Consider the following 14,156-nt stretch of genomic DNA (forward strand, 5'->3'; position numbering starts at 1 on the left):
AGGTAGACTTGAAGCTATCCAATGTTTTAGTAGAATTGTAATAGTCAAATTATCAATCCTATAGAACTGACCAATAATAGTGCAGCAATTTTATGTATACATATATTATAGGTGTTATAAATAATACATTTTAATAAACTGCAAATAAATTAGTTAGAGTCTTTGTGAGCTCTCGAAGACAAACACAATTATTATCAGTGATAGCTGAAATCCTGTTACCACAGAAAGGAGCCCAGATGACAGTTATACCTTTACAACTATGATGTTAGGTCACATGTCTGACAGTGAAAGCAATACAAAAGCAGCATACTCTGAACAACTATCAAAAGCAGAGACATATATGAATGGAGAATACAACATGAAATAACTTGAAAATGATGCAAGAACAATAAAGCAAAGTATTTACAAAGTTACTTAACTTTTAAATAACATTTTAACTCTAAAATTGTGCTAAAATGTGGAATTTTAAAGAGGTCATGTCCATGTAGAGGAATTAAAATTAATTGATATCTTTATTAAATATAAATAGTTCATTTTTTTTAAACAAAGTTCATCAGGTGATTCTGCACAAAACTTATATCAGGTACATTGACAGGTAATAACATTTTACATTGAAAGTAGTAATTCATGTATGTGCAACCATTAAATATAACTCATGTATATACAACGATTAATTTCTATAGTATCAATTCATCAAAAAGTAACCAAAATGGCAGGGAATGTCTAGTGAGCCTACTGATAATAATCACCCACTCCTTACATTTATGTGTCTATGATCAGTAGGCCCACTAGACACGTCCTGCCATTTTGTTTACTTATTGATGAATTGATACCTTATGAATTAATGGCTATACGTACATGAATTTAAAGTGACCCTCCAGTTTTACCTAAAAATGTAACCCTTGCTGGGGTATGCAGCATTAACTTACCTGGTGCCCTCCATTTCACTTGTTGTGATCTGCCGCCTCACATGCCCCCTCTTCTGTCATCCAAGATAGCCGCAGCGCTCCTCAGACTACTCAATGCACACTGTGCTTCAGTAGTCTGAGACACTCCACAGTTCTATCCAATTGGCTAGCGCTGCTCACGTGAGCAGCCATGAGCACCGCTTACCAACGATGTCCAGGGCCATCTAGGATGACAGAAGAGGGGGACCAGGAATCAGCGGATTGGTGTCACAAGAAGCAAAAATGGAGGGCAACAGGTAAGGTAACTCTGCATTCCAAGCTAGAAATTAAATTTTTAGGTAAAACCAGAGGGTGGCTTTAATAGTTGGACATGCATGAATTATTGTTTTCAATGTGGAATATTATTACCAGTCCGGGTATTTGATGTCAGTGTTGTGCACAATCACCTGATAATCTTTGTAAAAATTGTTTAAAGTATTTATATTTAACAAAGTTATAAATTAATTTTAATTTGTCTAAGAAAGTGCAAATGTATTCCTTTATTTTTAAAATTGTTACCTCCTACTGTACTGTGTTAAAGGGTAACTAAACTTTCAGAAAACATCTGACAAGTCATAGTGACAAGTCAGAACTTTTGATTGGCGGGGGTCTGAGCACTGAGACCCCCACCGATCGCTAAAATGAAGCAGCAGAAGCGCTCGGGTGAGCGGTGATCCGCTTGGTTCCTAATTGGCTTTTTCCAGAAAGCTGAGCTAAAGGGACCCAATAGAAAGTCTATGAGCCCGTACACCAACTGCTCGGCTTTCCGTGAAAAGCCGATCAGAAACTAAGTGACTCATTGCTCACCCGAGCGCTTCTGCCGCTTCGTTCTAGCAATCGGTGGGGGTATCAGTGCTCGGAACCCCCACCCATCAAAACTTACTGACATGTCACTAAGACATGTCAGAAGTTTTCAGAAAGTTTAGTTACCCTTTAAGATTATTTTGTTTAGATAATTTTTTGTGTTTTTTATTTTTTTATGTTAGTAAATAGCTTTATTCCTCATGAAATAACAATTCTGGAGCATATTTTCTTTGAACTCTGAATTGTGCCATTCTTCTGTTATTCCTCCTAGAAATGTATGAATAAATTAACAACTGGGTGTTGCCATTCCCCTTGTCAATGGGGTGTGTCCCTACACATCCTGACACTGTCCAATCAGTGCTAATTGTGCCAACTGTGTAGGCACACACCCCAGTTTTCAATTGCAGGAGGAATGACAGAACAATGCAGCAGTATGGAATTCTGAAGAAAGATGCTCCAGAATTGTTATTTCATGGGAAACATAAGCAATTACTAAACCAGACATTTCAAAAGAACCGACAGCTTCTTTATTAGGTGAAACCAAATCTTTGTTTTAACAAAGTAATTGCTTATCAACAAAATGTATGCTTTGTTTAAACAGTATATAGAAAGAAATGATTGTCTGTAAATACTCCACTGTTTGCATAGATAAATATATCTTTTTTAGTGAATGCAATGTAAATACACTCATTTAAAAAGGATTTTCACCCAAAACCTAAAATTGTCCATATATGATTAAATCACACGTTAGAATAATAGCCAAACTTTGGTAACTATGTTTGTTTCTACTTAATGAGATATATATACATTGTATGTTAAGTGCAGCTATATCAGTTGTCACTTTTAAATGACACTATATGGCCAAAAGTATGTAGACAGCCCTTCTTAAAGTGTAACTAAACTCTTAAAGTTTTGACATTCCAGAAGTTTTGATCGGTGGGGGTCTGAGCACTCAGGTGAGTGCTGTGCCACTTTGTTTCTGATCATCTTTCCTTGGAAAGCGAGTGGTGTATGGGCTTAATTGAAAGTCTATGAGTCCGTACACTGCTTGGCGTTCTGAGGAAAGCCGATCAGAAACAAAGCAGCACAGCGATTATTTTTAGCAATCGGTGGGAGTCCGAGCACTGAGACCCCCACCGATCGCTAAATTGAATCGCTATTGACATGTAAAAAGTTTTTTAAACGTTTAGTTACCCTTTGATATTGAGTTCAGGCATTTCAGCCACATCCAAATGAAGAACTCAGTGACTTTAAATGTAGCACATATGGTTGTGTTCAGATGGCACTGGTTTCTTTGGGTGCTCGAGGTAGGGTCCCAACCCGGGTATAGGTTAAGAATTTGTACTCGGCACACCTTGCTTGTGTTACAAAAATATATTTTTATTTTTATTATGGATGCCAGAGGCTGTATGTGCGACGTCGACGTTTCGGTCAGACAGACCTTCGTCGGGCACTGAGCCGTGCTGGGGACTGGATCGGTACAAAATGATGCGTGTATAGCGCTGCTGTGGTCAGTACTGACGAAGGTCTGTCTGACCGAAACGTCGACGTCGCACATACAGCCTCTGGCATCCATAATAAAAATAAAAATATATTTTTTTAAATGTAGCACAGTCATAGGATGCCACCTTTGTCACGTGTCAGTTTGTAAAAGTTTTTATTAGGTCTTTTTGGTCAACTCTAAGTGCTATTATTGTGAAGTGCAAGCATCTAGGAGTTACAAAAGCTCAGCCACGCAAACTCACAGAGCTGGTCCATGGATTACTGAAACGTGTAGTACGTAAAATTGCTTATCCTCTGTTGCATCACTCACTACAGTGCTGCTGCCTCTGGAAATTACATCAACACAAGAACTGTGCATCGGGAGCTTTATGAAATGGGTTTCCATGCTCCAGCATATGCACAAAAGTCTAATATCATAGCATTAGCTGGAATGGTGTATTGCACGCCGTCACTGGACTCTGGAGCAATGGAATCGTGTTCTCTGGAGTGATGGATCAGGTTTCACTATCTGGCGGTCTGATGGATGAATCTGGGTTTAGTGGATGCCAGGAGAATCTTATGTTTCCAAATTTGTGGCAACAATTTAGGGAAAGCTATTTTCTGGTTTGACAAGTTTTGTGTGGAGGTAATTCAGTGGCCCGCACAGAGCCCTATCCTTAACCCCATCAATCACCTTTGGGATGAATTGGAACGCCGATTGTGATCTAGATCTTCTCATTCAACATCAATGCCTGACCTTACAAATGCTCTTGGCTGATTTGACACAAATTCCCCCAGACACATTTCAAAATCTTGTGGAAAGGCTTCCCGGAAGTGTGGAGCCTGATATAGTTGCAAAAGGGGGTCCAACTCCATATTAATGCACATGCTTTTGTAATGGGATGTCTCACAAGATCATATGAGTGTGATGGTCAGGTGTCACCATAATTTTTGCTAAATATTGTAGCTGCTAAGAAACTAAAGGTCAGCTCTCATTTTGTCTGAACGTTCTACCAATATCAAAGCGATGGTTTTACCATTAGCTACTGAAAAGACAATTCAAAAGTGACAACCTATATGGCCGCACTTCCGGTTGTCAGAAAAATTCCAATATCTCTGTAATTAAATAAGTAATGACCAAATTTTGGCTTCTGCTCTAACTAGCGATTTACTAATCTATGGCCCAATTGTTTGATTTGGGTGGAAGTTCCCCTTTAATTTATTACTAAACATAAATATAAATGAAAGGGTCATTATTCTATTCTGCCATTTCATAATCAGATTCTTGACTATATTTAATACTTATAAATATTACCAATACAGAAAATACATCAACTCATATCTTTCGGCATTCATTGACATTTACAGGCAAAATGTACATGTATACAATTAAATAATGCTGATAACCTGGTGCCTTCAGGCTACTTGTGATAGTAAGAGAAGATACACACTTTAAAGTCATTGTCCAAAGTTGCAGAGCTTGAATTTTGGCACGGATATTCTGTGACTGCTTTATTTGGTCATCTGGATGAATAAGTGATAAAAAGTTCACTGTACGTCATTTATTTGATGAAATCTATTTTTTGGTTAAAAGAAAATAGAAAGGTCGTCTGGTTGCAGGAAGTAGAGAAGAACCTATAAATATTTCACTCAGAGGGTATCAGCCCAGTCCACTTGCTATGCAAATATATTGCAAGACTTAAAGCTTGACTCCTTCTCATGTTTCATTATCATGTTTCACTGACATAAGTCCGGATCTGTATTTGAGTTATGGTCATCCATTCAGATTATATAGAACCTCCAGTTCCTTGATTCCATCTAGTTCTTTCAGTCACTTGCAACCATTTTTTTTTTTTAGTCATATCTCAATGTATGAAATTCAATGAGGTAGAAATTGGTGATCTCCTGTCTTCATGGGATGAAGCTTTATAATTTGAAGTGTGTACATTCATTCTAGTGGACACAAACCTTTTTTTGGTTTCATCCTTGATACCTGTCAAACACAGCCACAATCCTTAGCTGATACCTCTTTGATGGTATGGTAATGATTTTTGGCGTCCAAGAAAGAAATATCATCATCGTATCCTAGAGGCCTGCAGCAAGGTTTGGCTCTTACTTTCTCTTTTTTTATCTTCTTTTTGCCTCTGATGCTCTGTAGAGAGAGGTCGTAGTTGCGTACAGCAGCTTCGCATGTACCACTGCAATAGCGGAACAGAACTGTTTCGTCGGATATGTAGCCCAGACCAAGCTCGCTGACTCTCACTTCTAGCTCTTTTATAGTACAAGGCTGTTTGCGCGCACGGGCTCTCTTCATTCTTGCTACATTTTTTGGGTCGTCCCCAGAATGTATAGATTGGCTGTACCTCTCTACAAGAGTAGAAACAAGTTCTCGTATCTCGCCTTGAGTATAACTCTCGAAAAGAGCAGTGTCTGAAAACAAAAGACAAATATCTGTCAATGGTAGAAAAAAGCTTTATTAAATAAAGAAATTAAAATGCAATAAGTTACAATAGTCTGAACCATTTTGTAATTTGTTTTATCATCAGCATATTTTCACATATGGAATTGTCCTACCATTTAATTTAATTTATAGATATTTTTCGGCAAAAATATATCAATTGAGAAAATTATGGTTCTTTCGTTTGACGTAATACCTGACATTGTCAGCTGTATGCCCCATTTTATGAAATATGAAATTAAATAGATTGTAAACTTCAAGTTGCTGCTAAAATAGGAAATTGAAGCAGAGAGTTCATATTATATCAAGTACTCATAGCATTTAGCAGTAAATTAGATTTGTTATACCTAGAAGTCCAAGTTGCCTTGCACAACTCTTTTTGAGTCCTATTAACTAGTATCTGGATGCTAAGGCCTCATGGACACGTCAGTATTCTGGTCAGTATTTTGCTTCAGTATTTGGAAGCCGAAACCAGTAGTGGAACATAAACAGAGAAAACCTATAAGGGCATGACCACACGTGGCGGATTTCCTCCGCAACTGTCCGCATCAATGCCGCACAGAATCTGCGTTGCAGATTCTGCTGCGGATCTGCACAAAATGTGCAGTACATTGATGCGGACTAGCTGCTGCGGACTGCGGGAAAAGTGCTTCCCTTCTCTCTATCAGTGCAGGATAGAGAGAAGGGACAGCACTTTCCCTAGTGAAAGTAAACGATTTTCATACTTACCGGCCGTTGTCTTGGTGACGCGTCCCTCTTTCGGCATCCAGCCCGACCTCCCTGGATGACGCGCCAGTCCATGTGACCGCTGCAGCCTGTGCTTGGCCTGTGATTGGCTGCAGCCGTCACTTACACTGAAACGTCATCCTGGGAGGCCGGACTGGAGACAGACGCAGGGAGTTCTCGGTAAGTATGAACTTATATGTTTTTTTACAGATACATGTATATTGAGATCGGTAGTCACTGTCCCGGGTGCAGAAACAGTTACTGCCGATCGCTTAACTCTTTCAGCACCCTGGACAGTGACTATTTACAGACGTCTCCTAGCAACGCTCCCGTCATTACGGGAGCCCCATTGACTTCCTCAGTCTGGCTGTAGACCTAGAAATACATAGGTCCAGCCAGAATGAAGAAATGTCATGGTAGTAAAACCAATACGCTCCGCAGCACACATAAGATCTGCGGACTTCATTGCGGAATTTTGACTCTCCATTGAAGTCAATGGAGAAATTCCGCCATGAGTCCGCCACTGCTCCGCAACAGACAGAGCATGCTGCGGACACCAAATTCCGCTCCGCAGCCTATGCTCCGCAGCGGAATTTTACGCCTCGTCTAAACGAACACTGCTAAATTAAAGTGTAAGTCAATGGACAAACGGCACCGCTGCGGATTAACGCTGCGGAGTGTCCGCAGCGGAATTTAAGTGAAATTCCGCCACGTGTGAACCCGCCCTAATGGAAAGATTTGCACCTCTTCCGTGTTTTGGACCCATTCCTAGTTTTGGCTTCCAAATACTGAAGCAAAATACTGACCAGAATACTGACGTGTGCATAATCAATAAAGTATAGCTATGGATAAGTAATGACCGTTTAATCTCTTTAGATGGGAAATTACTCACTAGGTTAGCAACTGGTTGATATGTCCTATTTATAGAGATACAATATGTATATGCTTATGTTAATTTTTTTCTTCTGACCTCTTACTTTAAGGGCAGACTTTATGCAGTGGCACGTTTGGCATATTATATAGTATGTGGTGGCATATTTACAATTTACTCACAACTGTTGTGTTGGCATCTGATATATTGTGTTTAGAATAATTGATACAATTGCTTTCTAAATATGTTTGTTTGGTTTATTGGCACATTGCTGTGTGCACATATTTATATTACAGGATATATTGGCATGCAATGTGTGTGTTTTTAAGTAGTCATCATACACGGCTTTTTTTTGCTTCATTTACTGTTTTATATTTAGCTCTGTTGTATTTTTTTATGGCAATCTTTCCTTGATGCTCTGAAAGTATCAGTGTAATTTTACTTTACTGTACAGTGCTTTACTATAGCACTGTGTATATATATATATATATATATATATATATATATATATATATATATCAAAAGTAGATTTTTGGGCTACGTGTGTGTGTGTATTATATGTTATAGCATAACTGCACAAAGTAGCAAACTTTTGCACTTAGACATCTAAAAATAATCCTAATGCTGTTTACACTTAAGGTCCAGTTCACACAGTTTTTTTTTTGTGCTGATTTTGACGCGGAAACCGTGTCGGAATCCTTGGCAAAAAGGCCTAGTTCACACAGTGGAATTTGCAGGCAAAAAAAAATCAACCTCAAAATTCCTTCAGAAATTTTGAGGCAGATTTTGACCTGCCTGCACCTTTGTGCCTGCACTTCGCCCACGGCCATCAAGGGCTGCGGGCAAAAAACGCTGCGAAAAAATGCTTTCTCCGCTTCCCATTGATTTCAATGAAAGGTCAGAGGTGGAGAACATGCCACTTTTTTTTTCTGCGAGCGGCTAAAAGCTGGCGCAGAAAAAAAAACGCCTCAGTCTCCCATTGAAATCAATGGGAGGCAGTTTCGGACGTTTTTTGGCACTGATTCTGATGCGGTTTCCCAGTCAAAATCAGCACCATAAAACTGTGAATTGGCCCTAAAGAATTTCTCTTTAATACTGGAGACTGGATTCATATTGTAAGTTTGGAATGATCATAACCATGACCTTTGAAAATTGCTTAAGTTAGACAGAATACTAGTCACTGGCCAGGTCATATAAGTAAAATGACGATATGTCGTGTAGGCAGTGTTGTCCACATTTTATTAATTGTCGTGCCATAAGATTGATTTTTACATATTAAATAATTGCTGAAAACAATAATTGAATTCATGCATATTGTTTACAGAAATCTTAAAATGTAACCATTTAGGGCCTATTCACATCAGCGTTGGGTTCCGTTTGGGGTTTCCGTTCATCTATTCCGTCAGAGAAACAGAAAACCGGAAAACCGAACAGAAAGTATAGCTTCCGTTTGCATTACCATTGATAATAAATTCTGTAAAGTTTCAGTTTTTTTAATGGAAACAATAACGTAGTACACAAAATCACTTCTTAGCTAGTTTATTGTAATATATATATAGGCAGCTTTATTGTCTGTTTATTTATTGTAGCTATCCTTTTGTGTGAGAAAACAGACGGATGACAACAGAGATTCTAACAGTTGAACAAAAGATCTCTACAAAGGTCTTGATATTTCAACTGCATGCTTAATATTCCTAAATGTATGTTCATCACAGAGTTTTTTTTCCTATTATGTGAGACACATATCTTATCAGCTGCAAACGCAAATAAAATGTTAAGGTATATAAATAGAGAGATAAAAACCCATGATTAAAATGTAATGTTACCCCTATAAATCCCTAGTAAGGCCACATCATAAATATTGAAATATAGGATTTCGTTTTGGGCTCCACACTGTAAAAAGGATAAAGGAGAGCTTTAGAGAGTTCAAAAGCAGGCTGCTAGATTATTAAATGGGATGAAAGGTCTCTCTCAGGCCGAAATAAATTTTCTGTGAGTTGCAAGTGCCCCCATTACCCTGTCTAACTTTCTGATGTCTTCTATGACTGTATCCAAGTTGGATACAGTCCTAGAAGACATCATAGAGTTAAACAGGGCAATCGGGGCAGTTGCAATTCCACCCTAAAAAAAAAAAAAATCCCATACCCACCCTCCCCTGTTCTTCCATAGTGATGCATCCCTGCCGACTTTTTGAGATGACATAATTTTGTCCCATATGACCGCTGTGTTTGACAGCAGCGGTCACATGGAAAACAACAACATCATCTCATCTGTTGGCCCCCTGAGATAATGTCTTATTGTCCCATGTGACTGCTGCAGTCAATCACAGACTGCAGCGGTGACATGGGACAAAACAATGCCATTTCAGGAGGCCGGCAGGAACGCGTCACTATGGGAAACCAGGGGAGGTGGTGAGTACAGTATTTTCTTTTTTTAATCTTCTCTTTTTCCCTCTTTTTATTGCTCTAATCTATATAGTGTCAGCTGGCACTCGCTGGCGGCCGCCATTTTGCCAATTTGTGCATCGCGAATCTCAAAAGTCTTGAATTTTGGCGAATCCGAAACTTATGGGAAATTCTAACCAAATTTAATCAGTGCCAAATAGGTTCACCCATCTCTAGTCTCTACAAAGAACTAGCACATGATTTTTTCTTTTAGAGGAATTTACAGAGGGCCAGGGGAACTTCATTGCGTTTCAAACATCAATATAGGAAAGGGTCCTTTACAGTAAGGGTATGTTCACAAGCAGAGTCAAAAACGTCTCAAAATACGGAGCTGTTTTCAAGGGAAAACAGCACCTGATTTTCAGAAGTTTTTTGAGCAACTCGCGTATTTTGCGCGTTTTTCGCAGCGTTTTCACATCGTTTTTTACGTCCGTTTTTGGAGCTGTTTTCAATAGAGTCTATGAGAAAACGGCTCCAAAAACGTCCCAAGAAGTGTCCTGCACTTCTTTTGACGAGCCGTCATTTTACATGCCGTATTTTGACAGCGACGCGTAAAATGACAGCTTGTCTGCACAGAACATCGTAAGACCCATTGCAAGCAATGGGCAGATGTTTTCCGATGTATTGGAGACGTCCTTTCAGGCGTGTTTCGAGGCGTAAAACGCCTCCATTACATCTGAAAAGAGGTCGTGTGAACATACCATTAGAGTATTTAAATTCTTTAGGTTGATTGTATTTGATGCCAGAGGCTTAGTGCGTGCGACGTTTCGGTCAGGAGATCTTCATCAGGCACTTAGTTCCACTGGTTCCTGAAATATCCAGGGGTTCGGCGCTATTATCTGTATGGCGGCTAACCGCTTGTTTTGGCGCCAATTAAAAACTACATTTTGTGTGCCGAATACTTCTTCAAATACGATTGGGTTGGGACCCTATTCGTGCACCTGCCTTGGTCCAGTGCATTCTGAACCACTACATACCCTTAGAGTAGTCAACCCATGGAATGCCCTAACCCAAGAGGTAGTAATGGCAGATACAATGACAGCATTTAAAAAAGGCTAGATGTTTATTTACTGACAAATGGCATTGAGGATTATAATAAATCCTGCATGACGTGTTATTAATTGAGAAAGGTTGAACTTGATGGACCTGCGTCTTTTTTTAACCTATGTTAGTGTGTAAAAAAATAAAATAATACCCATATAACATGTGTTCCAATGATATTACACTGGAATTTGCTAAATTTGAAAACACATCCTCAGCAGTGGCGTAACTACCGCTGTAGTAGCCGTAGCGGCTGCTGCGGGGCCCGCAGCATAAGACCCTCCCATGGCCGGAGGCTCCGCTAGCATCTGCTATGGCTGCTACAGCGCGACGCCACTGAAGGGGTTGTTCCTACAAAAGACATGCATCCCCTATCCACAGGATAGGGGATACATGTGTGATCGCTGGGACACCCAGCGATAAGGAGAACTAATTGTGCACCAGTCGCGCTTCTGCGCATACGTTACCAGCGCTCCTTCCATTTTTATTGAACTTCGCAGACCCTGGAAGTCCGAGGTTTGTCATGAAGAACTTCGGGGGACTTTCGGTTCCCCGTTCTCCTTATCGCTGCCAGCGATCCTACATGTATCCCCTATCCTGTGGATAGGGGATACATCTCTTTTGTAGGACAAACTGTAGGTCGTTTTTTTGGGGGGGGAGGGGGTTTATGGCATTATCTACAGGGGGGCTGTATGGCGTTATCTACAGGGGGGCTGTATGGCGTTATCTACAGGGGGTTTTGGGCTGTATGGCTTTCTCTACAGTGGGGGGCTATATGGCGTTTTTCTACAGGGGGTTGTATGGTGTTATCTACAGGGGGTTTTGGGGCTGTATGGCGTTATCTACAGGGGGGGCTGTATGGCGTTATCTACAGGGGGGGCTGTATGGCGTTATCCACAGGGGGGCTGTATGGCGTTATCTACAGGGGGCTATATGGCGTTATCTACAGGGTGGCTGTGTGGCGTTATCTACAGGGGAGGGCTGTATGGCGTTATCTACAGGGGGGCTGTATGGCGTTATCTACAGGGGGGCTGTATGGCGTTATCTACAGGGGGGTTTGGGGCTGTATGGCATTATCTACAGGGGGCTGTTTGACGTTATCTAAGGGGTGGCTGTATGGCATTAACTACAGGGGGCTGTATGGCATTATCTACAAGGGGGGTTTGGGGCTGTATGGCGTTATCTGCAGGGGGACGGCTGTATGGCATTATCTACGGGGGGGGGGGCTGTATGGCGTTATCTACAGAAGGGGGGGCTGTATGGCGTTATCTACAGGGGGCTGTATGGCGTTATCTACAGGGGGCTGTATGGTGTTATCTACAAGGAAGGTTGTATGGCATTATCTACAGGGGGGCTGTATGCCATTATCTACAGGGGAGCTGTATGCCGTTATCTACAGGAGGGCTGTATGGCGTTATCTACAGAGGGAGGGCTGTATGGCGTTATCTACAGGGGGCTGTGTATGGCGCTATCTACAGGGGGCTGTATGGTGCTATCTATTGGGGGGAGTTGTGTGGCGGAATCTATAGTGAGGCACTATCTACAAGGGGGGTTGTGTGATACCCAGGCGAGGTTTGCTATGGGGCCCAGTCTTTCCTAGTTACGCCCCTGATCCTCAGGAAAGGAAAGACTGACATTCCAGCTTGTAGAAAGATGTTTTGGTGTCATTATCAAATATATATTGTTATTTCACCACAATATAGCACTGATATTCATTTATCATTTGAAATTTTAGCTCTATTTTAATATTCAAGAAAAGCTGAACGCCTCCAAACTTCTGCCCATTGATTTCACCTCGTTTCGTTCCGACAGGGCGTTTTTTTTTATGCGGGCGTTTGAAAAAATAGCTTGTAAAAAAACGCCCCATAAAAAGAAGTGCATGTCACTTCTTGAGCAGTGTTTCATTGTGTCAATAGAAAAACAGCTCTAAAAACGGCCGCAAAAAACGCATCAAAAAACGTTTGAGGCTTAAAAAACGGCTGAAAATCAGATGCTATTTTCCCTTGGAAACAGCTCCTGATTTTACAGCCTTTTTTAATTTGCCGTGTGAACATACCCTAAGGCCACGTTCAGACGTGGCAGATTTTTTTTTGCTGCAAATGTTGGTACAGATTTTGGCAATTACACAATGAATCTGCACCAACATTTGCATATTTGACAGGTAATTCAGACGTTGCAGATATCACAGCGGACTAGCCACAGATTTCAGCCTTTGCGGATTCGCAAAGGCTGAAATCCGCAGTGAAATTCCGCTTTTTCTCCGCAATGTAATGACCATGCTGCGGAGGGAAAATTCTGCACCGCAGCCTAATTTCCACACAGTTATTTTCCGCAATGTCTGAACTCAGTTAACTAAAAATGTATAGAAACAAATGTAAAAAATGGCTGCTGCAGAATTCCACTGCGGACTGTCACCAGCCATTCCGCCATGTCTGAACGTGGCCTTAGAGTGCATTGTTCTGATGATTTGTTCATTTAAGGTGTGCTCTTGGCTGCTGATCAATTCCCCTTTAATACTACACAGATGAAACATTCACAGTTAGGCCTCATTTACACGAGCGTGTGCGTTTTGCGCGCGCAAAAAACGCTGCGTTTTGCGCGCGCAAAAGGCACTTGGCAGCTCCGTGTGTCATCCGTGTATGATGCGCGGCTGCGTGATTTTCACGCAGCCGCCATCATAGAGATGAGGCTAGTCGACGCCCGTCACTGTCCAAGGTGCTGAAAGAGCTAACTGATCGGCAGTAACTCTTTCAGCACCCTCGACAGTGAATGCCGAACACAATATACACCAACCTGTGAATAAAAAAAAAATTTCATACTTACCAAGAACTTCCTGCTTCCCCCAGTCCGGGCTCCCGGCCGTTGCCTTGGTGACGCGTCCCTCTCTTGTCATCCGGCCCCACCTCCCAGGATGACGCCGCAGTCCATGAGACCGCTGCAGCCTGTGATTGGCTGCAGCCTGTGCTTGGCCTGTGATTGGCTGCAGCTGTCACTTGGACTAAACTGTCATCCCGGGAGGTCGGACCGGAGTTATCGGTAAGTCAGAACGTCTTTTTTTTTTTACAGGTTCATGGATTTTCGGAGCGGAAGTCACTGTCCATGGTGCTGAGCCAGTTTAACGCTTTCAGCACCGTGGACAGTGACTGTCTCCTGACGTCGCGTACCCGAACATTTTTTACCGGTTTCGGTCAAAACGAGTTTGGCCGAACCCGGTGAAGTTCGGTGCGCTCATCTCGAATTTGACACTCCGTTTGGATGTTTGTAAACAGAAAAGCACGTGGTGCTTTTCTGTTTACATTCAGGAGTTTGACAGCTCTTGCGTGATTTTCGCGCATGCAACGCAGGACCGTCCGTGTGGCATGCGTTGTTTTCACGCACCCATT

General features: G+C 41.4%; 1 protein-coding gene across 1 annotated transcript in view; it reads right to left on the reverse strand.

Moving 5' to 3' along the window:
* Positions 1 to 4,137: 4,137 nt before the first annotated feature.
* LOC142673175 (neurturin-like) overlaps positions 4,138 to 14,156 on the reverse strand; it is a 37,313-nt gene continuing 27,294 nt past the window's right edge. The window contains exon 2 of the mRNA XM_075847187.1: positions 4,138 to 5,663. Within this exon, the coding sequence (XP_075703302.1) occupies positions 5,230 to 5,663 (434 nt within the window). The 3' untranslated portion in view covers positions 4,138 to 5,229. The remainder of the gene's footprint in view (positions 5,664 to 14,156) is intronic.

This window comes from Rhinoderma darwinii, assembly GCF_050947455.1.
Source record: "Rhinoderma darwinii isolate aRhiDar2 chromosome 1 unlocalized genomic scaffold, aRhiDar2.hap1 SUPER_1_unloc_5, whole genome shotgun sequence".
Classification (NCBI taxonomy): Eukaryota; Metazoa; Chordata; class Amphibia; order Anura; family Rhinodermatidae; genus Rhinoderma; species Rhinoderma darwinii.